This window comes from Boleophthalmus pectinirostris, unplaced genomic scaffold, assembly GCF_026225935.1.
Source record: "Boleophthalmus pectinirostris isolate CB_2022bp ecotype Guang Dong unplaced genomic scaffold, ASM2622593v1 HiC_scaffold_3, whole genome shotgun sequence".
Taxonomy (NCBI): Eukaryota; Metazoa; Chordata; class Actinopteri; order Gobiiformes; family Gobiidae; genus Boleophthalmus; species Boleophthalmus pectinirostris.
This window is the reverse complement of record NW_026571299.1, coordinates 11,698,043-11,724,678: the sequence shown is the minus strand read 5'-3', so window position 1 is coordinate 11,724,678 and position 26,636 is coordinate 11,698,043. Positions and strand designations below refer to the sequence as shown.

The window sequence follows — 26,636 nt, the reverse complement described above, 5'->3', positions numbered from 1 at the left end:
GGAAAAAGTAGCATATTCACAATTTTGTTAGCCTCCACAAAATATCGCAATAAATATCGTACTGTGAGATTTGGATATTGTTACATCCCTAGTTAATCCACTTGTCAATCACACCCTCTGAAATCAGGGAGACAGGATAGGGCTCCAGATTCACTCGTCTTTGTTAAGTTTTGTCAAAGTGTGTGGTTCTGATTGGATAGTAAAGGGAATTCATACAATTACTTGCAATGACTTAATTCATAACGAACAAATTGTTTATGCTTCATTTCATACATAAAACAGATTTGTTCATTCCAGGTGCGGTGAGCGCTGCTGCATTTACGCTTTCAACTGTTCTAATGTCAGGGCCTGTTTATACGAGAACACTTGCCGGTAAAAACAACAAATATTTTATCAGCAGTGCCTTTCGTTTAGATGGTGACGGTGTTTTGGGGGCGTAAAAACACAAAAATCTGAAGCCACCCTCCAGAGTGGAAAAGTAGAATAAGCTCCGCTGTAGCGTTTTCATCTACACTGCCCAAGACGCAAAACTCTAGTCAGATCTGCTCACGTCGCGTACACATTTACGTCACATACTTCATCACCGAGCATCACTACCGAGCCGCCTGGCATCGACCCAATCGAATACCACACACTTTTGCGTCAACGTATGGACGCAGATTTCCTCCCGAAAACGCTCGTCTAAACACAGAATAAAAAAATTAAGATGTGACGCCACTTTTACGTCTTCTGTTCAGACCGTCGTCATATAAACGCAGCCGCTAACATGTATTCTGTTCAAATGAAAAATGGAAGAAAAACAGGATCAACACAAACAAATATGGAGAGGACCATGGCAGCTTTTAGATCACGTTTGTTGGAAAAGAGCCAAGAAAACAAGATAAGAGAAGTGATTATTTGTTTTGCAGGCCTTAAAAAAAAAAAAAAAATCTGCTAGAAAAAATAAATAATAAAATAAAAAAAAAAAATAATATAAATTTAAATAAAATAAAATATAAAAATTTTAAATTAAATTAAAAAAAAAAAAAAAAATTAAAAAAAATATATAAAAATACAATACAATAAAATAAAATAGAATTGAATTGAATTAATAATAAAATAAAATAAAAAAAATCTAGTATTGCTAGTATTGTTGAGCTGTGTCCACCACTGTCTCCAGCAGTCAGCTCATGTACCACTCCATTGCTAAGACTCCACATGTTCTGATGTTCTGTAGAGACAGATCAGATAACGGACGAACAGAAGCCTCCACGTGTATCTGTCTGCGTCTAAAACATCGATCATAAACGAGCCGTAACCCCCACCCTCACCTGTAGAATGCGGTCGTACGGTCTGAGTCCCGATCTGTCCGCCGGGCCGTCCTCTCGGATCATGTTCACGTAAACTCCCTTCTCCAAAAAACCATCAGACACGCTGAAGCCGAAGTCATCGCTCTCCGGGTCCTTTATCACTGTCACCTGCAGGGGGCGCAAGAGAGGCACATCAGCCATCGGATTCTACAATGTGATGATCGCACTCGCAGACGGGGACAAGAGACGGTTTATTGAGATGTTCCCTTGAAACACAGCAGTTGATGTTTTTCAGTAAGTGGAAGTGTAAAAGATAAAACAAACAAGTCAGAATCCTGTTGTGAAAACCTTTGCTTATGAAACAGATTATGGATGCAGTGATTACATAAAAACACAATAAATAACACTGTAAAAAGTGTAGCTGTAAAGTAATAAAAGTAGTAATGTCACGGCCTCCTCTGATAATGTGGGGGCACAGGAAAAACAAGCAACACTAAAGAAACAAGAACAGTTAATGCACCTACAACACAAGGATTAGAAGTATGTACTGTATACTTTTCAGTTTTATATAAAGTGTTCTCTCTCACTCTGTCTCTTTCACACACTCATGCACGTGCACACACACACACACACACACACACACACAGGGGGATTTCTGTGACCGTTACATAACCGTCCATAGTAACAGGCCTATACAAAGACATTATACATGACTCAACAATGTATACACTGCAGTGCGCTGAGATTTAAGTTGTCAGTGGAAAGTTCTGTATTTATATTATGACGACGAGGGCACTTAAGGCGAAGGAGCAGGTGTCTGAGCACTACCTGGTCTGTCTCTGCACCTCCCTGGTGTGGAACATTTTGTATTGGGTGTAGGGATGTAACAATAACCGGAATATGGTGATATCGTATCGTCAAAGTTCTCACAATAATATCGTGGGCCATCACAATATATTGAATTACAAGTCTCTTTGTTTAAATTAAGAGTTATGGTGCAGCAATAGCTAAAAAAAAAAAAAAAAAAAGAAAAAGACTACATAGGACTACATAGACCATGATCCTTTGCTCCATTTCAGTGCAGACAACAAGAAGAAATAACAGTTTTAAGCACTTTTAAGTCTTAGTTCTTTGGATTAAGTCTTGTCAAGGCATTTTAAGAGGAAAAAGTATCATATTAACAGTTTTAGCTGTTTAGCCTCCACAAAATATTGCACTAAATATCGTACTGTGAGATGTGTATCGTAAAAATATCGAGAAATTTAAACATTCCTAATCGTGAGCTTCCCACCATATCCTGAGCTTTCCCACAATATCGCAATACATATCGTACCGTGAGACTTGGATATCGTTACAGCCCTAATTGGAACCCATTCTTTAAGCTCACGTCTGCCTGGGGTGTCCATGTACTTCACAGTGACACATATATTGTCATACATATGTACATGATAAATGCATGTGTACAGTATACATGTGTGTATGTAGTACATGTGAAGCATGAGTATATATATATATGTGTGTGTGTGTGTGTGTGTGTGTGTGGGTGAGTATGTGTATGAACATATATAACAGGAGTGTCAAACTCAAATACACAGAGGCCAAAATTAAAAACTGGGACTAAGTCGTGGGCCAAACTAAATATTTATTGAAAAATTTCTACAACATCTGCATGTTTTCTCTTCTTTTGATAGATGTAATGTTTAAACCTTTTCTAATTAAAATAAATGTTTAATAATAGTTTTGCTTAAACAATGAATCCAGAACAAGCATAATAATAATAAAAAAATAAATAAATAAAAAAATCTGTATCTTTTAAACTCCTTTTAAATCTTTTTTTGTTTTGTTTTGTTTTCCTTTTTTTTTTTTTCACAAGCCAACAACCAGTCAAAAATAACAGCTTACTTCAATGAAAATCCAATCTTTCAACTATGAACAGTCAAAAATCATAAAGAAAACATTCATCCAAGCTCAGTTTGCTAGACTATGATATCCTCTGATGCACATGAGTCCAAAGCAGATACAAATACTTGGCATCTCTTCTTAGATACAAGTTCATCAAAGTAGTTGTATTAGCAGTAGTAGTATTAGCGGCGCATAAGACATACTGGTGATGCAGCTGGCAGATCAGCTCTAATACATATTTGAGATGAGCTCGTGGTATTAATTATAATAAGTATAATTATATTGCAAGCCAAATTTTGCCCCCGGGCCTGAATTATTTTTAAGCTATTATTGATTATCTGTTTTATTGTATGTTACCATTTCCTGCTGTTCTGAAATTGTGCGTTGCAACACTGGAATTTCCCCACTGTGGGACTAATAAAGGCATATCTTATCTTATCTTATCTTATCTTACTTTGACATGTCTGATATACGATGTGAAAGCGACATTTAATTGAAAATGTATTTCTCCTCATTATCAATCATCACCTCCATATTTGCTTTGGTTCATGTGAGAGTTTCACTTTTGGTTTCACTCAAACCTGTTACTGGTGATTCATCCGCCAACCAGTGGGTGTGCCCTATCGCAGCAGCGCAAGTCAAGATGGATTCTTGTGACTTTTTGTGCATTTTTGTTCATGTCATTTTGGATCAATCTGCAGCCATTATTCATTTATTTATTTTAGCATTATTATTTTTTTTAGTAAATGTTTTTTTTATTGCATTTTTAGACATAAAAAACGTATCCCCACAACTGAGAGACACATGCACAGACACACATACACACACATACACACACCTACACACACTGCCCACTCAACCACACAGTGACATATGTGCAAAAGTGCACGTAGACCAGCTCACACCTCACACCTCACACCCGCACACTGGAGCATGTGTTACTGAGCTCAAGAGTCGCACTCACAGAAGGAAAGACATTTAAGAATGTGACACTGAACAAGAAATGTACAAACTTATTAAGTGCAGCCACTTTTCTGTGTCTGCTGCTTTTTACACTTTTGTGAAAACAAAACAAATTACTTTTTGAGATTGAAAACACACACAACACGCACAACACACACAAAACACACAAACTACTAGTACACTTATAAATAGCACTTAGTCCACTTGTCTTTGTTATGTTTACAAACCATGTCATGTTAAGTTCTATGTTTTTATGTCTTGTTTCCGCTGTATATGATTTGTCACTCTGATGTTTGTCTGTTTGCATTAATAAATAAAATCAATATTTAAAGTGGCACTGACTTTGTGCAGTTCGAGTGGAGTGGGGGAGATGATCCCCTGCATTTCCTCTTTGATCCGGCGGGACTCCCAGGTGCGCTCGGACACTCGGAGCGACGCCTTGGCTTTAGGGTCTTGGAAGTGCAGTGGAGACTGGGCCTCCTGACGCAGGTGCGCCCCCTGGTGGAGCAGCCCGTCCTGCAGGTACAGAGGGTCCGAGAGCAAGCCATCTACAGAGGAAATACATAGTTCATCTATCAAATAAAATTGAAGGACACTTTTTTTTTTTTGTTTGTTTGTTTGTTTGTTTGTTTTTGTTTGTTAATTATTTATTTCAGAAGTATTTGAGACATTCGTTTTGTATGCATGGAGATGTGTGTTCCACAGTGTGGCATTAGACTTATCAATCTCTATGGAGACAAACGAGTGCCCAGACCCTGCTTATTGTAAGAATGTAGTTGATACCACTCTCTCCAAACCAAAGCTAATCTTTCTGAAGTGTGAGTGCTGTGACAGTCTTGCCTTGGTGCAGCTGGTCTTCCTGGAGCAGGTGGGCCTGGTCGTGTAGGTGGGTCTGGTCATGCAGGTGCAGCAGCGCCCCCTGGTGGAGCAGAGAGTTCCTCCTCAGAGGACTCATCCTGCTGTGGCTGAGCACAGGCTCAGGAGGAGCCTTGTTCCCCTCCACTCCTAAACTGATGGCTGAGCCGGTCATTATGGACGCCTATGGGAAAGAAAACATGTATAAGTACGTGTTTTTGTTATTATTATAATTATATCATGTCATGTAATGACAACAAATGTTGAATATAATGATTTATTTTAGTCCCTAGACCCATTAATCCGCATTGTAACAATATTCATTATAATGCCCCCATCTACATATGACTGTGCTAGAGAATGTTGTGGTGTCTTTCCTGGACCTCGATCTCTCGCAGCAGCTCAGACTGTCCACACGTCTCTAGGTCCTCCAGAGCCTGACACCAGAAGCTGTCCTCAGGGTCCACCATCAGCCCATCAGGGGGGTTCAGGAAGCTACAGAGACACAACACAAAGCCCATACAGTCTAATGTTAATGCTTTTATTTGTATCACATAGTTTCACATTCTGCTGCCACTGGAAACAATGTTCTGTCAAAACCCAGTGCAAGCAAAAGAGTTAAGCTCAGTATAAGGTATTTTAAGTAGTTTGAAGATTGAGACTTCATAATTTGAACTGTTTCTAACTTTTTTTTTTTTTTCCCCCAGCAATTCACAGATATTTATTTAAAGGTCCGATATTGTGAGCTTTAAGCCAAGTTATAATGCTGTTATCACATCAAAAACAGACCTGGAGTTGTTTTGTTTCATTCACACATGTTTGAATAAACCTTATTAATTATTAGTTACACATGTCTGAATGAAAAAAACAAACAAACAAACAAAAACAAAAAAACTCAAGGTCTGTTTGTGATGAGGAAATAACATTATAACATTAATCAGAAAATAGAGTAATATGGGCCCTTTAAATACTGCACAGGATTTCTACCTGCGATGCAACAATCCAGGGAAAATTCAATCAGAGAGCAAAATGACTGTTACACTGTCATTGTCATATATATTACTCAGGTAGTCTGAAGTATACAAAATAGTCTTAAAACTACTCCAATAATGTTGAATTTAATAGAAAAATAAATGTAAACATAGCCCAATATGACTTTTATGATTTTGCTTTTATTAGATTTTTACCGGTTTTATTGTTTTAGGACAAGTATGATCCATCATTTAATTTTTTTTAAGCAGTTTACCTTTTGTTGTCTTCATTTTATGTTCGTGGAAACTGCTTTGATTGTAAAACGTGCTATAGAAATAAAGTGGATTTGGGTTTGGATCCGTTTAGTTTGACACTCATTTCCATGCGTTAAGTCGTCGAGATCCCCGTTCCTTTATTTGAGCCTGATCATGACTAATGTTTAACACGCACATAGAGATCTGACAGCATGGAGTGTACATTAGCGGTGCTCCTCCGGGCCTGTGAGCGTTACATAACCGAACTGCTAGTATAGGCTTAAACTCCCCATTACTCATCACTGACACTGGGGCATTCACGCTCAGCTTATAGAGAAAAACACTTGTAATGCGGTGGCGAAAATACAAGCTCGGATCTGCTGACACATGGGCCGCGTCTCAATTCTCTTTCCTGACTTCCTTCTCATTAATGCCTCTCCTCCATCCAACGTTTTTCAGCTGTCAATAAAATGTGTCATATTAAGACTCCATTCACATTGAAATGAATCCGCGTATCACCTGTGGGTTTTTTCGGAAGGTTCAATGCGTGTCCTAAAAAGAAGCACAGGAGATGGAGAATCCGAGAGAACAGGACACTTTATTTCGTCATTTTCCATTGAGAGATTCAAGTTGATTACCAAGTACAACTGCCACCCCGGACGACGCCTCTCCCAACTCAAAATCAGGGGTAGCTTTATACTACATCTTGACAAAACATTAACTTGTTGATTTAGCATATACAGCAAGAAAATGAACAATACTGCTGACCCAGTGCACCTTATCATGGGTGGAAACATGCCACGGGGTCCACATATGTCAGTTTTGCTGCTTCGTGGCACTCAAAGTCCAGAAAAACATGTTCTTTATGGCACTCAAAGTACAGAAAAAAAAATGTTATATAGACCTATAGATAGTCATACGTGTTTTCCACCCTGTTGTCATTCCAAAGTCCATAATATTGGGTGAATTAGCATGGCCACCATATAATATTTCCCACACACCGTATCGGAAACGATCTGCGTCCAGACACGTCGTTTCTGAGTCCGCAAGCCTTCCCTATCCACACAGCTTTGAGCATATTTGTTTGCATTTTACAGAGACGAAACTTAAAACCGCATGGCTCATTTGCATAAACTGAGCGCTCAAAAAACAGCTCGCTATTGTGCGCTGATGCGGTTCAGCTTCTGTCGGACTAAAGGACACGACTCAGTGGAATATGAGTGTTCTTTCTGTGACAGAGGGGTGTTCTGCTGATGGTGAGTCTGTTCTGTGTTTCTATCGCGTTGGAGATGGCTCATGTTAGAGATTATACTTCTGCAAGTCATACACATAGACCTTACACAGCAAAAACTGGAGGGTTAAAATTTTAGGGTAAAATATTTCAGAATTGTTTTTAACACCAAAAGTGTTATTTTAACTATTTCAAAGTTAAATGGGGGTTGGAGTTGGGGTTATTTGCCAGAGTTGATGTGGTTGAGGTTAATTCAACTTCCTCTAGTGTTAATTCAACTGCTCTTAGTGTTAATTTGGCTCCTCCCATTCACCACTTCAAACTCTTGTGAGAGAAGACCAGTTTGAACCAGTTTTGTACATAATTTCATTTTAAATGAACTAAAATAAAGTAAAAATAAAATGCCTCTGTGTGTTCTTTAGCTAAATCAGGATAACTCTACAAAGTGTTATCTGTTTACTCTCAAAACGTGAATATAACTCTGGATTTTGGGGTTAAACAGGAACTTTGGTCCAGTGTTACTTAATTAACATTTCCAAAAATGTTAAATTAACTCTAGAACAGATTGGACTCATGTAAACTCTGAGAAAATGTTAAAATTGATTATGTGAGAGTCAATTTTAACACTCCACTTTTTGCTGTGTATATATGATTATATTCTAGCCTCTTTGCGTTTTGGTGGTGAATTACTTCGCGGCGCATAGGCCTACATCAGCATTTTCAGGCGTCAACACAGTGCTGGATCAAATCTGTACTCAGATGAATTCGTGGGAGTTGGTGGCACCAGATTGTTCCGTCTCTGGAGCCGTTTTCAATCGGACTAATGTGGACGAACACTTCATCCACAACAAAAACGACTCGAATATGTACTAGTGTGGACGGGGCCTAAACGGTGTCCCAAAGAAAACCACGGTACGAAGGAAGGAGTAAACCTAAGAGAAACTTCAGGAGCAGACAGCAGATAAAAACTTTCAAATCAAACTTTATTAATCTCAGTGAGGAGTTTATATCCTCTGTTTTGTTTCCTCTGTGGGCAGGACTTTCTCACCCATTTCCTGCAGAATCGAGGGGAGGAATCAAGGAGAAGGAAACGAGGAAAGACAAATGAGACGCGGCCACAGTCTGTTTAAATCAGACATGTCAAACTCAATTTATTTTTCATAATTTGGCCTGCGATATAATTATATTTGGCCCTCGAGATCATATCAAATATATATTAGAGCTGGCCCACTGGCTACAGATAGACTATAGAGACATTATTTATCTAAAATTGTGTTATTATTTTATATTATGCTTGTTCTGGATTCAATGTTTAAGCAAAACTATGATTAAACATTTATTTTTAAAAGAAAAGGTTTATTTACATATCTTGAAAGAAGAGAAAACATGCAGATGTTGTAGAAATTTTTATAAATATTTAGTTTGGCCCACGACTTAGTCCCAGTTTTTAGTTTCGGCCTCTGGGAATTTTTGTGCGAGTTTGACTCCCCTGGTTTAGATTAAAGAGTCCATGTTGTTCAAAATCAACTTTTTGGAGATGTTTTTATAATATTGTCTCATAACGAAAAACATAACATGGATTGTGTTTTAATAACTTTTAGTGTGTAAAGTGCGTATGACAGAGGTTTATGATTCTCTAATTTTGACTTAATTTGGTGGCATAATATCCATTGTAAATATAAATTATAGTTTTACACAAATCAAGAAACAATTTGCGAAGAAAAGTTGAAAATTACAAGAAGTTGAAATCACACGAGGGAGAGTTCTATCCAAAAGTTCATTTCAAGTACAGTTTATACACATGAAACTTTTTTTTTTTCTGACACTTGAAACATGATTTCAACAAAATAAAGGTGTTTTCTTATATTTGTATTTGTCAGATAATAACTTCTGTGTACATTAGAGAAGTTTTGCTGCGTAACGGTTATGAATTCCCTGGTGTGACATCCCGATTTCATAGCCTGATTCACTTTATGGAAACCGTCTGACCTCGTAGCATTAGGATTCATTCACTCGATGGAAGGCAGGTACTTTTTAATTTAACCAGTCACTGATATTTGGTCGTGATGTATGTAATGCGCCGCTAACGGGACTAACTAGTAGATTAAGCTTTTCCCAAATCCCGCAGGAAGAAGGGCAATAACGTCTTTCCCCTTGATAAAATTCACCAAACATTCTCTTTGTTTCGGCTTTAAATCCTCGATCTCGGGAATCGTTGCAAACACAGAATGTCCGTCTTCGTTTACATCCATCTCGACCGCTTTGTTTACTGTTGTGCTGTAACACAAACAAGGACTCAGACATGGCTTCACAGCTCTTCTCTGATTGGCCGGAGCTTGGTCTACAACTTCTGGGCTTCTTGCAAACCGTCTAGTGTTTTCCGATTCCTGACCTAGTCGTTGGACAGAAATGAAATTGAGCGGAGGCACCAATTTCCAACCAGGACGTACAATTTTAAACCTAAAAAACTGCTAAATTAGAAAAACGAATGAACGAGAATTTGCAAAAATGTAAATGATTTAAGTGTGTTTTAGTAAAATGAGTGGTCTAACCTGTCACAATCACTTTAAACTGATTTAATCACAATGTCTTGCTCGGAGCTAAAAGGTATCGTATTGAGTCTTATTTAAACTGCACTTAGGAGATGCACTTGGATTTGTGTCTGTGCCCTGTTATTGCAACAGTTGGAAGAGGAAATACACCCACTTCTAATTTTACCTTGATGACAACTAACAGACGGCAATTACAAAAGTGACAGTAAAGTAAATACAGATTTCAGTCGTTATATTGTGATGAACTAGTGGGGTCTGCGTTAACAACCGGGGCTCTGCAAACTGAACGTCTTCCAGTAAACTTTTGGAAAGACATTAAAGATGCACTGTGTAACTAATACTAATAATAAAACACTGGGTTTATACAAAGTCGTTCATGTCAACCAAAGTGCTTTACAGTTTCCTGCATTATTCCCTCAGTGATGGGAAATTGTAGCCACAGCTATTTCAGACATCGTTGTTTTCTACGCTCCTTCGTGCACTCTGAGGTCTGAGGGCCAGCTCCAACTTGTTGTCCCAAAAATTGCCGGGGTAAAACCGTGGTGACCCTGGTGTGACCGGGCATTTTCTGTGGTTGGCCCCAAACTTTGGATCGCTCTTCACCCGAAAATAAAACCGCACCTTCAGTCGATTCTTTTAAGGCTCGTTTAAAAACACACTTTTTCTCACCGGCTTTTAACATGGCATCAGAATTTGTGTGGTCCTCTGACTGTTTTTTAAATTTATTTTACAGTGGTCCCTCATTTATCACGGGGGTTACGTTCTAAAAATAACCTGTGATAGGTGAAATCCACGAAGTAGACAACTTTATATTTTACAATGATTATATCTCTTTTAAAGCTGTAAAACCCCTCACCACACACTTTATACACTTTTCTCACACAGGACACTTTCAACCCTTTTGGCATCCTTCTTAAAACGTATCGCTGCTGTCATCCTTTTGTTATTTTCCTCCTTTATGTAACGAACCGAAGTTTAATTTATTCCGTAATGGAGTCCTACAGCGCAAAGTCCTGCACGGGTCAATTTTTGGAGACCCGCACCCGCGCAGTACAGCACCGCACCCGCCCTTTAACCCGAGATTATATCAAACTTTTGCGCTGCCTACTCCACGGACTGAACCAAGACTAAACCAGGACTAACCTAGGACTGATTCCAGGAGTGAAGAGGAGGACTAAACCAGGACTGAACTAGGACTAAAACAGGACCAAACCATGACTACACCAGAACTGAACCAGGACTCATGGTCGAGACAGACTCGAAGGTGCCCGCAGGAGAAAGGACCGACGCAGAGCTCCGCACCTCAGGGTAAGCGCGGCCGTCGCCCGATTGCGCTGCACTTCAGAATCGCATTGCTAGAGATCGAATATTTATGTAAATTTGTCAAACTGAACACATGAGACACGGCAGGGGGAGATTGATTGACAATGGTCTACAGTCCTTTATCCAATCAGGACGCAGGGGGAGGAATGCAATACGCGCTCATAAGCCATAAAAAAAAACAAAAAAACATGTAAAACTGCACAAAAAAAATTCACAAAACAGTGAGACCGCGAAAGGTGAACCACGATATAATGAGGGACGAATGTATTTGCTAATTTTGTATGTTTTTATTGACTTGCTCATTTATTCATTTTAAGATTTATTTGATTTAATGTCTTAATTTATATTGTGCCTGCTCTGTGCAGTACTTTGGAGACTTTGTGTTAGTAAAATGTACTATACAAATAAAGTTGGACTGGATTGGAACACTCACATACACACAGCTTTCATACTAACTCATTTCACTGGAGATCCGCCAGCAGTTTATGTACAACATGCACAGAAAAAAAAAAAAAATGTAAATGGGGCTGCCTGTCCTACTTTCTGTCCTGTAACCTGGCTTCATAGGAGACTCTTGTCCGTGGTTGGGCAAAGTTAATAAAAATTGTGGAACATTTCAGAGATTCTATTCCAAGGAAACTAATAACCTCTTTATAGAAAAGCTACACAGTGCATCTTTAATCAAAATACATACAAAAGTGAGACCAAATAATACTCCTGTTACAATTATCATTGTCATTTTAACTCTAAGACAAGATTTCTTCAGTGACTCCACAGTTCCCATGCGTCTTAAACCCAGAGGAAGTGTGCAGATTACAGTGACATTTGCATGTGGGATGTAATTATTGTGAATGCACACACGTCATTGATTAGTGCTGTAATCCGGGTTAATCCCTCAGATTGAAGTGCTCAATCAAGAGGCAGCGGGTTTGTTCACAGACCGCACACTATCACACCCAGATGGTGACCAAGCACTTTTTAAACCGTGAATAAAGCTTTACCCTGGAGCTTTGTCCCAGTCGTCTTCACTGAAGCCTCCGTCACCGAAAGGGTAGTTCTTCCTTCGTCCAGGAGGGGGCGTGTTACCGCGGCTCTGTTTAGCGCTGCGCCATTCGTGAGGGTGGAGGGCGATCCCTGCCCCCTGCTGATTGTATGGACCTGTGTGTCAATGAAAGAAATCACATTTACTGTGTAAGATCAAACTGTTATCAAAATGAGTCCTCTGTGTTTGACCCTTGAACGGCACTGGGGAAACCTGTGGGCTCAGATTGAGGATTCTTCTGTAGATGCAGAGGAAACTCATTTTGACCCAAGGTTCATGACCAGTAAGTGAAATAAAATTCCCTTTGACCCTTCACCACAATAGTCTGAGAAGAAAAAACATCTTTTCCGTGCCATCCATGGCATTAAATTTGGTTGTGCTGGTTTTTACTCCAACCACTTCACTGTGCTGTAAAATGCCCTGGAGAACTGGGGGTGCTGTTTCATTATTTATTGACATATTTTTATTAAACAGGAGAGTCCAAATGAGATCAGAAATCAAAATTTTTCAGGGAGTCTCTCACCCCAAGACACTTCCTCGAACTCCTGGGACCCCAAAGCATTCCCAGACAGGTGTCCTGGGTCTTCCCCAGGACCTCTTCCTGGTGGGACATGAACACCTTGTCAGGGAAGGGTCCAATACAGATGCCCTCCCCTCATGTGCTCTCCTCTCCATGTGAAGGAGCAGCGGCTCTACTCCGAGTTCCTCCCGAGACCACGCAGTCACTCTCTAGATAAAACTCATTTTGACCGCTTATATCCATACATCTTAAAACAGTTCTGAAGAAATATTAAGGCTGTAACATTTCCTATATTATATTTATTTATTTATTTACTTTATTATTAAACATTACTCATAAGACACTAGGCAGTCCTCTGACAAATGTGTGATTGTGTGTGACTGGTTTCATTGTCTCTATTACACTGATGTACTAGTATATATAGGACACATTCCTCCTTCTCACCTTGGCTGCTGAAGACCTGGTCCAGACCTGACCCGTCCCACGAGTCCATGGCAGAGTCCACACTGGGCACGGTGGTGGAGTCCACACTGGGCACAGCGGTGGAGTAGAGGGGGGAGAGTTTGTTTGTGTTCAGGCTGTCAGTCAGGTCGTCTTCAGGGTCACTCAGCTCGTTCTCTGTGGTGTCCCCCATCTCCGAGCGGCTGTCCTTCCTCTCCTCCAGATCTGGAAACACACGGGGGAGAGGAGACTTGTGTTGGATGTAGGTCACTGTGATTAGTATGAAAGGAAGGACATCTGGAGTAAAAACGTGCCGTAGCTCCATGTGACTTTCTATGACCGCTGAAGAAAAATGAACACTACCTCACTCACACTAGTTGAAAGTAAAAACACGTAACTGTCTGTTGGTGGAAAGTCAAGTTAAAACAATACTTCGGAACATTCTTCATGGCCAAAGATACATTTTATTAAAGAATATTAAAGCTAAAAGAACGGCATTTCCATTTCAAAATATGAGTCAGTTTTATGGAGATGCATAAGGATGCATGCTTTTACTTTAGTATATTTTTGGCAAAATTTTTACATACTCGGGCTTTAGTTGTAAAATAATTGGTGAGTAACAACTAGTGGATTGTATCGTGTTCTTTTTTTTGTTTCAGACTCCAGCCTAAAGTGACCCAAATCCGTTTTTTTCACCCCTATGTGACCTGTATCTGATCTTTTAATGACAGTCTGAATGACACAGATCTGATTTTTTTCAAATGTGACCCAGGCCACTTGGATATGTGCTCCTAAAACTGATACATATCCGATCTTTTGACATGTGACTTCAGTCTGAACGGTCAGGTCACATTCATCCCACCTACACGTCAGGCTCGGAGTCTCGTCAATGGAGGGAAAGTGAGGTTAGAGAGTTAGTTAACATTTGGGGGGATCGCTGTATTCACACCAAACTGGAAGGGTCTTATCGGAACTGGCGGTTTTTGAAATGATTGCCAAAGAAATGTCCAAGAGCAGCTACGGAAGATCCTAGCTCCAATGTCAACAAAAAGTAAAGAGTCTGCGAGCCAAATACAAGGAGGCTAAAGACTCAAACAAACTAAGCGGCCGTGGACGTGTAACCTGTCCACGGTCCCATTTTTACGAAGAACTGGACCATAATTTGGGAGACAAACCCAGCGTTTAGGCGACTTCCGTAAACACTGAGCATGCTCGCGGTATGTGACGTCGTCGTGTCCTCCAGTGCACATCTGTGACACTTTTGAGGGAATTTAAAGTTCACACTGGAGATCACATACAAGTCGCATCTAATCGGAAATGTGAACGACCTTGCAAAAAAATCGGATTTTGCAAAAAAAAAAAAAATCCAAATTGAGCATTAAGCCCTACAGTCTGAACATAGCCTAAGTAAAACCAGATTGTGGGCAGGGATAGAGGGTAGGTGAAATGGATTTTCTGAGCATTTACATCTCAAATATAGAACTATACAAGATTACGATTAGGGAAAACCATTAAAGTTTCCTTGGGTGAGAGTACGCCTTGTTTCCATGGAGATTTCATTTGCCTAGAATGTTTATTTGCTGTAAATGAGTTCTTATCTCCACAGATCTGACCTGTAACACCGCCTGAGAACGTCACCTGCTTGTCAGTCGTCCAGGTAGGTTCCACTCCAAGTTTTAATGTCGCGCCGTGGAACATTCCGTGCTAAGCGGTGATAGCTCCGCGGAGACACGCAGGTACATTACTCTTGTCCAAAAAAAGTTACACAATGGCCCTTTAATGAACTGCTAACGACCACAAATCATCCGTTGGAACAGGGTGTAACGGCTTATAAGGGCAAGTCAGAACAGTGGGAGACATGGAGCATTCTCGTATTTATTTTGGTCCCTGTTTCCAGATTGACAATCCTTCCACACCACAATGTTAGTCATGTGGGGAGGTCACATGGAGATAAGGCAGCTGCTATCTCCTATTATTATACACCGTGTGATTCAGGCAACTGTGCAGGCCCTGGAATCCTGCTATAATGTACGTGCACATGGACCACTAATGACAAATGAACGAGCGGACGTGGGGAGGGGGCTGTTTATTCAATATAATATTACTCATCTAGCAGCGGTCCAAGAAATGACTGAAGTAAGAGTAAAAAAAGTATTTGGAGAAACTACCTCACGCAAAAGTGTCGCTCTGGGATTAACGTCGGATTTTTTATGTGAAGTTAAACAGGCGCCGTGTGAAGGTGGAGGTTGTGCAACTGCGTGTCTGGAATATTCCATGGAAGAGCATTACCGTATTTTCCGCACTATTAGGTGCTCTGGATTATAAAACGCACTGTCATAGAATGGGCTATTTTCGAACTTTTTTCGCAAATAAACCGCACCGGACTTTAAAGGAAACACAACAGTTGGATGGGTCAGTGGGACTTTGTTTGTTCATGGTGACTCTGGGCTTTGTTCAGTTGTGGCGTGTAGGGAGGGTGCTGTCTGGGACCGCTGGATTGTCGGCGTGTTCGCAGTGACTCAGTTGTTCAGTTGTGTCTACAAGTGGCACATTGCGCTCGCTTTTTCGGGTCATTCCTTCGTTCCGTTCCTCGTCTGCGTGGAGTGATGAGTGTGGCCGGGGGTGTTTTTCGCTGCACGGTCGCTGTCTGCGCCAAGTGTTTGCGTGCGCTGTGGGTGGTGCAGCTTTGTAGTTTACTGAAGTTGTGCTGGGACAACCGAGTGGATTAGGGCGCTCTGGATTGTGGGGCGAGCAGTCGTTTTTTTGATGGGGTTGGAGGCCTAACAGCCCGGAAAATATGGTAAATTGTTTCCATGTAAACCCCTGCAAGTTACAGGTCAGATCTGTGGAGAGTAGGGATGTAACAATAACTGAAATATCGTGATATCGTATCGTCAAAAGTCTCACAATAATATCGTGGGCTGTCTCACAAGTTCCTGGTATTACAGTAGCAACAACTAATAAAGACGTTGAGTGCCTTGAAGGTGGAAAAGAAATATATGTAAAAATGTGACCATTTACCATAAAGCTACTGTATGTGACCTTTTAGACAAAAAATAGACCTTTATTTTGGTTGTTTCTTGCACTAGAATGTGTACTAAAAATGTGTACTTAATAGGGATGTAACAATAACCGACATATCCTGATATTGTATCATCAAAAGTCTCACAATAATATGGTGGGCTGTCACAATATATCACATTGCTTAATTGCATAGTTTTACAGTAGCAACAGCTTATAAACATTGGAAACTACATATCCCATGATTCATTTCAGTGCAGACAACATGAAAAAATATGTTTTTTATTTGAATTCTTGAGATTATAACGGAAATAAAAATCCAAAGAGAGAAAAGGAATTTTAATTATAAATTGGCCAAAATATATCTATGTAAGGGGGCCTTATGTTTATGTTGCACTACCACATTATTTTTGTTTTATTTAACCAAATTTGTGTTGGTGTGTGTGGTCCAGGGGAAATGGGGGGGCTTTTTTAATGCTGTTGTTTTGTATTTGTTTTGGGTGTTGTTTTATGTTTTTGCATTTTGTTTTATGTTGATTATTGTAATTTGTTAGATGTTGATTAGTTAAACGTTATATTCTGTTGTCCTTAATTAAAAACCAAACAAACACACACACACACACACACACACACAAAGCAAAAATGTGTCCTATCTACAATTACATTAGCCTCTTTAAAAATATCGCAAAATAAATATCGTAGAGTGAGATTTGGATATTGTTACATCTCTAGCGGAGAGTAAAGCCCATTCAGAGGAAGAATGCACACATTTGTTTGGCGATAAAAAGCATAAGCAATTGTATAAATGTAGAAAAATTGAGTTCAAAGAGCTCTCAATTGAACCTGCCCATTTAATTTACTGACTTTTCTAAGTGGAGAAACACAGCTCGCATGTTTCCCTGGACTCAGCTAACCAGTTCAAACGGCCACACGACGCCTGGAGCCTGAAACTGGCTCATAAACTTTAGTTGTAACCACGACTGGTGTGAATCCTCAGAGCGTGCGTGTGTGCTTATGATTTTACATTCCTCACATTGTGTAGTGAGACGCCCATGGATCACTCGTGGAAATGAACGGTGCAGTGGACACCAGGCTTAGCGGCTCTATATCGGGCACTGGACTACCCTTATGTGACATACGATAATGATAATGTATGTTGATGTGGTCATGTATCCATCTACATTTAGATTATTTAACTGTTACATCAGCCTGCCCCGGTACTACAGGTGGAAATGCTCATTTTCTGCTCTGACCTGGTACAGTCCGTCTTTCCTGTTGGTCAGTATTTATTGTACACTGCCCCTATATGAATAAAAAAAAGCATACCATACATACGTCTATAGTCTGAATGTCCTCTGCCCCCGGAACACTTGAGCTGGCTCCATGAAGCAATCCTCAAAAGTGTCATGGCTTTTTTTTTATTTTTATGACTTTTTGGCAAATAATAACACGTCTGTATCTTGTATTTTGTAGATTTTTTCAATTAAAAATGATATTTATATGAAGTATTTATATTTAAATAATTATATGACGTATTTACATTTGCTGCCCAAATTTTCATCACCTGACGAACTCGAGCTCAAACAGTGACAGTCTACGCACGCGAAGAGTTCTGTAGTGCAATTAAAGACACCAAAATGGGAGTGTTAAAGTACGAAAAGTTGACAGAGAGTGCCGAGTTTTCGAAGAACAGTGGACGACCGATTATTTTTCTGTTCAGCGTAAGGACCGTGCAGTTTGTCTGGTATGTAAAGAAAGGGTCAAACAAATCTGTTATACGGCCAACCCGACCCTGGCCCCGATCACAGGCAGGAGCGTTAATGTGGCCCCCAGAGAAAAAAGTTTGGTGACCCCTGGTGGAGACATAAAATGGCCACACCTCCACCTGTCTGTCTGCATACATACTACAACCACAAATACTTAACCTGCAGATAGAGGACATGGACATTCTCTGTATATGGACAGCTTATACAACAGCAGGTCCTGGGCTTAAGGTAGGGACCATCCAGATCAGAGAGAGTCACGGTGGAAACCCAAAGGAGAGAGTCATGTGAGGCTCATTCTGCTTTCTGATTGGATAATCGTCTTGAGAACCAAAACAGCAAACATGCGCTTATGTCTCAAATCAGGAAGACGTTTGGAAAGATGAGATTACTAGCCTGATTCATCAGCCTGACCTCGCAGCATTAGGATCCGTTCGCTCAACGGTAGGCAGGTACTTTTTTTCAGTTAACCAATCACTGCTATTTGGTCGTGACGTATGTAATGCACCGCTAATGGGTTAACTGGTATATTAAGCTTTTCCCAAATCCCGTAGGAAGAAGGGCAATAACGTCTTTCTCCTTGATAAAACTCATCAGACATTCTCTTTGTTCCAGATTTAAATCCTCCATCTTCAGAATCGTTGCCAACACAGAATGTATGGCTCTTCGCTGATTGGCTGGTGTTCGGACTCACACTTCCGGGGTTCTTGCAAACCGTCTAGTGTATTCCAATTCCTGACCTAGTCGCTGGAGAGAATTGAAATTGAGGTGGCACCAGCCTGGCTATGTGAATACATCTTCCAGTGTAGATACTGACAATGGGCTTGCCTAACATGGATCTGTTAAACCTATTGAAGTAAATGTGATCAGTGGTAAAATGACGACTGCGTACGTATGTGCTGTTTGGAATAATCTTGAATTTGGAGCCTCATCTCTTCTAATCGCATGTACCCAGTGCGATCGGAGTTGTGCGCCAGTGGGGGAATGACAAAACAGAGGTATGGTTGTAATTGTTGATTCGCCGAACATAACGAAGCGCTACAATGACATTTAGATGGGAAAACTGGATCTGGAAGTTATAATCGCATCTTTCCAAACGTCTTCCTGGTTTGTGACGTAAGCATGACTAGAGTCTATTATAACATGAACAACTTGACCTGCATGTCCATTGTTTTTTGAAATTAAGAATAAAACAGCATTACAAGTTTACCTGAAATTTTAAATCTAAATCTTAAATGCAGTTGCTCTGAGGATCTTGCGAGTGTTCCTTTAAACCATAATAATCACAGACATATAGAGGTGTGTTATGGTGGTACCACAGTTTGAGAAGCGTTCCTTTAATAAACCACAGTGGTCGCAGACATGTACAGATGTGTGGTTCTTACTGTGTAGCTGCTTCTTGATCTTGAGCGTGACCGTCTCTCCCGCCATCTGCAGCAGGTGGATGGCTTCACTCAGAGGTTTTCCCTTCAGACTCACACTGTTTATGGCCAAGATCCGGTCTCCCACGTGGATCGCCCCCGTCCTGGAACACACACAGGCACGTAATATGGATGAGTTGAATAAATGGGCACATTTAAAAGGGCCTGTACTCGACTTTTCCCATGCATCTGAGCAGCTGAGGGAATTACCACAGCCATTAACCCTGACCCAGTAATGAACTCAATTTAACGGTGCAAAGAACTTTACTAAAAGTCTAACTTGGAACAGAAACACAGAAAAATGAAACGGAAAAGGCACACCAAAGTTTTTGTAGAAGTGCAAATACAAGGAACAGCTATAGAAGTGAAAAAATGCATAGCACATTCAGATGGCTGATGTCCAAAAGCTTTTTTAAATTTTGCTTTTAAATAACATTTCGGTAAAAAAAAAAAAAGCCTTTGTCAGATATTTATGTTGCATTGCTTGGTGTACCACCTAGTGCCTCTGCTCAATTTGATTTCTCTCCAGCGACTAGGTCAGGAATCGGAATACACTAGACAGCTTGCGAGAACCCCGAAAGTTGTAGACTGCGCACCTGCCAATCAGAGAAGAGCTGTGAAGCCATGATGTCAAACTCAATCTCCTGTCTGGGTCCCTTTTGTGATACAGCACAACAGTAAACAAAGCGGAGATTGATGTAGATGAAGACAGACATTCTGTGTTGGCAACGCTTCCCGAGATCGACGATTTAAAGCTGGAACAAAGACAATGTTTGGTGAATTTTATCAAGGGGAAAGACGTTATTGCCCTTCTTCCTATGGGATTTGGCGCATTACATACGTCACGACCAAATAGCAGCGATGGGTTAAATTTTAAAAAAGTACCCGCCTACTGTTGAGCGAACGAATCCTAATGCTGCGAGGTCAAACAGTTTCCACAGAGTGAAACTGGCTGATGAATCAGGCTAGCTGTGGTCCAAAGCAAGAAAAATATCTGACAAAGCCTTTTTTTTTGCCGAAACGTGTTTAAAAAGCTTTTGGACATCAGCCATCTGAGTGTGCTGTACATTTTTTCACTTTTAAAACACTAACTTTACCAAAGAGAGTTACTAAAACCAATGTGAATGATGCAAAATGCAACTGTAGCTATGTGTTTTTAATGATAATAGAAAAAAAATGTGTCAAAAAACAGGAAGAAAGGGGAAAATGCAAGACTGACTATTAAAGAAGTCATATTGTGCTTGGGTCTGCTGTATTATTATAATCTATAACACCCATAGATCATTATTTAATTTATACACTTTAATTTGCAACAGTCATCTAAAACAACTTAATAAAGGAAACGGGTTCACTGATTTCCGCATTAGAAAACTGTGGTGCCCAATGGAAGCTGACATCGCCCCTAGAGATCAGATTTTTTAGAGATTCAGTTCTTTTTTCTTTTTTTTTTTCAGTTCAAGTTTATTTATATGTCATTTAAATCAACTTCAGCAAACCAAAGTGCTTCACGTAAACAAATATACAACATAAACACCAAATGATAGCAAATTGATTATACTGGTGGAGGTGAAAACAGGCAGCCTGATCCACTAAATGAAACCGTCTGACCTCGCAGCATTAGGATTCATTCGCTCGATGGTAGGCAGGTACTTTAAAATTATTATTTTTTATTTAACCAATCGTTGCTATTTGGTCGTGATGTATGTAATGCGCCAAATACCGTTGGAAGAAGAGCGATAACGTCTTTCTCCTTTATAAAATTCACCAAATATTCTCTTTGCTCAGGTTTAAATCCTCGATCTCGGGAATCTTTGCCAACACAAAATCCATCTCGACCACTTTGTTTACTGTTGTGCTGAACCACAAAAGGGACATAGACAGTGTGACGTCATGGCTTCACAGCTCTTCTCTGATTGGCCGGTGCGCGGTCTACAACTTCCGGGGTCCTTGCAAACCGTCTAGTGCAGGAGTGGGCAAACTTTTTGACTCGTGAGCCACAAAGAGTTCTAAAATTCAACAGAAGGGCCGAACCAGGAGTAGATGGATGGAGTTTTTTGGTAATCCACCTCATAAGAGAAAAAAAACAAAAGAAAACATGGGATATATGCAAACATATCCCATTTTATTGAGATATCCAATAATTGAAAATCATTGCCATGCCTTTTAAAGCACTGAAAATTATTACTATTCTTGTTGTAAAGCGCTTTGAGTGCCTTGAAGGTGGAAAAGCGCTATAGAAAAATGTGACCATTTACCATTTACCATTTATTATTATTATGATTATTCAAGTTCCCACCCCTGGTCTAGTGTATTCTGAGTCCTGACGTAGTCGCTGGAGAGAAATGAAACTGAAAGAGGGTAAATGAGAAGAGGGAACAGCTATAAAAGTTTAAATCTCTGAAAAGTCCATTTTGCATCATGAGTCTGCTCTAACTTTACGATATTATTATTTTAACGTACATTATCTTATCATATTGTTTATTGGGGCACTTGACTTGACTAGTGACTAATTGCGGTTCGTAAGGTCGCGTAAGGTAATGTGTATCATGACTTGTCCTGCGTCCAAGGTCGTGCCGCAGTAAATACGATACAAGAGCGCACCTGTGGGTCTGTGGACAGCGGTATAATCTCGATCTGTGTCCACATAAAACATTCATATCATATGGCCTAACATTAGCCTCTTATCTCACACATAGGCAGTGGAGTGTGTGTGTGTGTGTGTGTGTGTGTGTATGCGTGTGTGTGTCCTCTGTGTCCTCTGGCTCCACTCGACTCTTTCTATTTTAACTCGGGCTAAAGTGGGTCAAGATCACAGCCTCCACTTCACATGTCTCTGTGCGTAAAACCCACAGGTATTCTTTTAAAGCAGAGCCAGTACGGGACAATGGAGATGGATGGATGAAGGCGCAAGATCAAAAACGAAAACCCAAAATATGATCAGTGATGGATGAAGGAATAGTTTGGGTGAGATTGACGCAGTTTACAAAGGGTTTGGTTATTTCTGGAAACAATGCTTCGCTTATTCACACTGGCACTGTGTAACGTGTCCAGGGACAGGGAGAGGGTCCTTCACCTGCTTGTCGTCATGGAGATGTGCCCAAAATGTTCCACCGTACAGCTCTCAATTTCAGGGTTGGGAATAACGGCGTTTAAGTATAATGGCCGTAGTGTCTGGTAGGCAAGAAGTCAGTGGGGCCGCTGGTTTGTGTTGACAGTTGTGTTGTGTATGTCTGTCATGAAAGAACTCCTCATATTTTGAAGTAGGTTTTGCATTTAATTGTTTTGACATGACTTCATCATCTCACTCTAAAGTCACTGAATGTTGAGGATCAAAAACGTTACTCCAAAACTCGCCGATAACTGTTGACGATGTTGATGCTGACTTGTTGATACGGACGCTTTGCCAAAATGGAGATGGAGTCACTGCATTAATGCCAATCTCGATTTTTTGGGCAAGTTACTAACTCATTTACTTTATGGAGGAAGTAATTTGTAACAGTAACTAATTACTTTTTAAAATAAAATGCCCAACACTGATCAATTTAAGGATCTCCATGGAGACTTGCGAGCCAAATTACTGGTTAGATTTGTGGAGAGGTGACCCCGCTCACAGTGAGAATGAATGTTTAATATTTTTTTTAGATATTTGTGAAATCCTCAGTCGTCCAGGTAGGATCCATAGCAAAGGAAAAATGTAATGTTGCTTTTTTTAATTTAATCCACTTCGCATCTTATCCAAGCTCATTCTTCAGTCCAGAACTGATAATAATAAAGAAATAAACATGTTTTCTCTCTTTGTTCATGAGTTAAACTTATCCAACGAAGTGCTCAGACATGGCACGTACGTCTGCTGATAACAGACATGTGTACACATGCATGTGTCGCTATCAGAACTCTGAATCAGGATGATGTAACAGTAAAGGACAGGGCCGTCACACTGTGTGTGGGGGGTAAAGGTGTTGTTCGCACAGGGGTCATGGCAGGAAGGGGCCCCTCACAAAGTTTGTATGTGCAGGTTTCATGAGACAACAGGTAGTGTGGGCCAAGAGGATGATCTGTGCCCAGGGCCAGGAATTTGGTGTTACACCCAGATAAAAGATTATGTCATGGGAACCTGCACTTATGGGGACAAAATCAAGTCCCCATGATGTGAGTGTGTAAAGATTTTAGTCTCCACAACATGATAAATACCTGTTCACACACACAGTTCAGTTTACTTTGTATTTCACACACACACACAAAAAAGTGACCTAATAACGTGTGGTACCTCTCAGCCAGTCCTCTCCTGGTGAGTCCAGATATGGTGATGGGGTCAAAGGGCTCCTCTGTGCCTGAGATGGTGATGCCCAGAGGACCTCCGTACCTCTTCAGCTCCACCGTGTAGATGATGCTGCCCGAGGTCTCCTGCTCATCTGAGGACAACATAAACACAACAGGTACAGTCAGCACAACTGCAGGACGGACAGACCTACTGAAGGTGGAAGTCATACAGTTATAGAGCTGGGTTTAGTCCTGGTTTAGACCTGGTTTAATTCAGGTTTAGTCCTGGTTTAGACCTGGTTTAATCCTGGTTTAGTCCTGGTTTAGTCCTGGTTTAGACCTGGTTTAGTCCTGGTTTAGACCTGGTTTAGACCTGGTTTAGACCTGGTTTAGTCCTGGTTTAGTCCTGGTTTAGTCCTGGTTTAGTCCTGGTTTAGTCCTGGTTTAGACATGGTTTGTCTGTAGTCTGTAGTCATTAGTATCCATAGAGACTGCTTTTGTCCTGTTAAAATCCTGGTTTAGTCCTGGTTTAGTCCTGGTTTAGACCTGGTTTGTCTGTAGTCTGTAGTCATTAGTATCCATAGAGACTGCTTTTGTCCTGTTAAAATCCTGGTTTAGTCCTGGTTTAGTTCCATTGGTTCACCTCTTGTTGAGTGTTCCTGTGTGCAAACCCGTGCAGTTAATTGAGTTTTGATTGCGATTTCAAAATAAATAAATTAGCTTAATATAATAATATATTTAAGCATTATTTCATGTTCAAAATATATTTTATTCATTTTATGTTTTATACATCGCAAAACTGCTCATATTTGTAGCGTATATTTATTTTCAATTTGAAAGTTTTGCATAAATTATCAATAAGAAAGTTTTTTTTTGTTTGTTTGTTTGTTTTGAGAGAGAAATGCTGAATAAATGCATATAATAAATGAATGAATAAATGCAATAATCATTTGAATAATTGTGATTTCAATATTGGCCAAAATAATCGTGATCATATATATATTTTTTCCATAATCGAGCAGCTCTATCTACTGTCTACTGTCTACTCCATCTACTGTATCATCACATTAAACGATTCGATATATCGATATTTCAATATTTTTGCACACCCTCACTAACGATCACTCGCTCACATCTCACATCCACAAAAGAAGTGTCTTGCCCAATGACACAGTCGCCGTCCGTCGTATTTGACAAATCGTTTTCAATTTTCAATCTCTTTACTGTCCCATCTCCTCCCCCTCTCTCACCTGCTCTCACACACACACACCCACACACACACACACACACACACACACACACACACACACACACACACACACACACACACACACACACACACACACACACACACACACACACACACACACACACACACACACACACACACACACACACACACACACACACACACACACACACACACACACACACACACACCTCTGTATTCCTCTAAAGTAGGTCAAAATCACATCTTGTAGGATGAGAGAGACAGTTTCCATGGTAACGGGCAGCGCTGTGGTCACGTGACCGCCGGAGCCAATCGTCTGTCAGGACCGGGCCTCACACTGATTGCATAATACCGACACGAGTTTGTGGGGAATTTCCACTTAACAAAGCCACGGGAGATAATGACAGACGACCACAAACCGACCACAACAAAAGAAAAACGGAAGTAATAACAAAAAATTGGGGGAATGTTGAGTTTAATTTCAAATAAATGCGATAATAACAAAACAGAAATCATTTTAGCCTTAATTTTATATTTGACATTAGAGATTTTCAGTGCTAAAAAGTGTCAGAATCAATTGTTCAGCTTTTCCGTAGTGGGTCCACCGTCTTCTTGTTTCCATGGAGACGTCATTGCTCTGCTTGGAATATTCCACAGTGTGACATTAAACAGCTCTGCCTCACATTTATTCAATTACAGGTGGTTTTATAGCTCAAAAATACTTATAAAAACGCATTCTGACTGTGAGCAGGGTCGCCTCTCCATAGATCTGACCTGTAACTTGGTCTGGTTTGGTCTCCATGAAGAGAGAAAGGTTTAAAGCCATACTGTGAAACATTCTAGACAAAGCAATAACAATATGTCTGGAGAAAAGCGTTTGACAGACCCTCCGCCAGAAAAGTTACACAATGCACCTTTAATGTTATGATTATTTTATTATTTTAAAACTTAAAGTTTCAGTTTTAAAGAAATTTGTAACTGCTTATTTTATTTAAACTTTAATGCTTCACCTAAAATTTAAATTACAGTTGCAGCTCTTGCCTGTCTGCAGTAGTTAGGTTAGTTACTTTCAGAATATGTAATAATATAGCAGTGTTTTATACACATTTTTAGAATTGGATACACTTTTTAAATTAAACTAAAAACACAACAAAAGCATCATCTAAACCTTGCAGAAATTCACCATTCTAAAAAAAAAAAAAAAGAAAGCAAATGTTTTTTCCTTGCCCTGTGTCTGATTCTTTATTTGTCAGTGAGTGTTTGGTCGGGCTCAGATGCAAAGAACTTCACTAAAAGGCTACGTTCAGACTGCAGGGCTTAACGCTCAATTCCGATTTTTTTGTGAAATCCGATGTTTTTGCGAGGTCGTTCACATTTCCAATTAAATGCGACTTGTATGCGATCCCCTGTGTGAACGTTAAACGGCCCGAAAGTGTCCTGCATGCACACTGGAGACACGATGACGTCAACCGCAGCGAGCGTGCTCTGTGTTTACGGAAGTTGTCCAAACATGGAGGTGAGCATTGAGCACCTGGAGATTTTAAAGTTCCTCTCGTACCGAAGCCAGAACATGAACAACTTACTTGTTTTAAAAGG

At 40.2% G+C, this 26,636-nt stretch overlaps 1 protein-coding gene across 1 annotated transcript in view; it reads right to left on the bottom strand.

The window, feature by feature from the left end:
* Positions 1 to 26,636, bottom strand: part of grip2b (glutamate receptor interacting protein 2b) — a 351,696-nt gene that overhangs the window by 2,180 nt on the left and 322,880 nt on the right. The window contains exons 17-24 of the mRNA XM_055160802.1: positions 23,817 to 23,961; positions 19,514 to 19,653; positions 13,348 to 13,569; positions 12,343 to 12,499; positions 5,393 to 5,504; positions 4,995 to 5,193; positions 4,497 to 4,702; positions 1,311 to 1,457 (exon numbers count right to left, since the gene is read on the bottom strand). Of these exons, the coding sequence (XP_055016777.1) occupies positions 1,311 to 1,457; positions 4,497 to 4,702; positions 4,995 to 5,193; positions 5,393 to 5,504; positions 12,343 to 12,499; positions 13,348 to 13,569; positions 19,514 to 19,653; positions 23,817 to 23,961 (1,328 nt within the window). The remainder of the gene's footprint in view (positions 1 to 1,310; positions 1,458 to 4,496; positions 4,703 to 4,994; positions 5,194 to 5,392; positions 5,505 to 12,342; positions 12,500 to 13,347; positions 13,570 to 19,513; positions 19,654 to 23,816; positions 23,962 to 26,636) is intronic.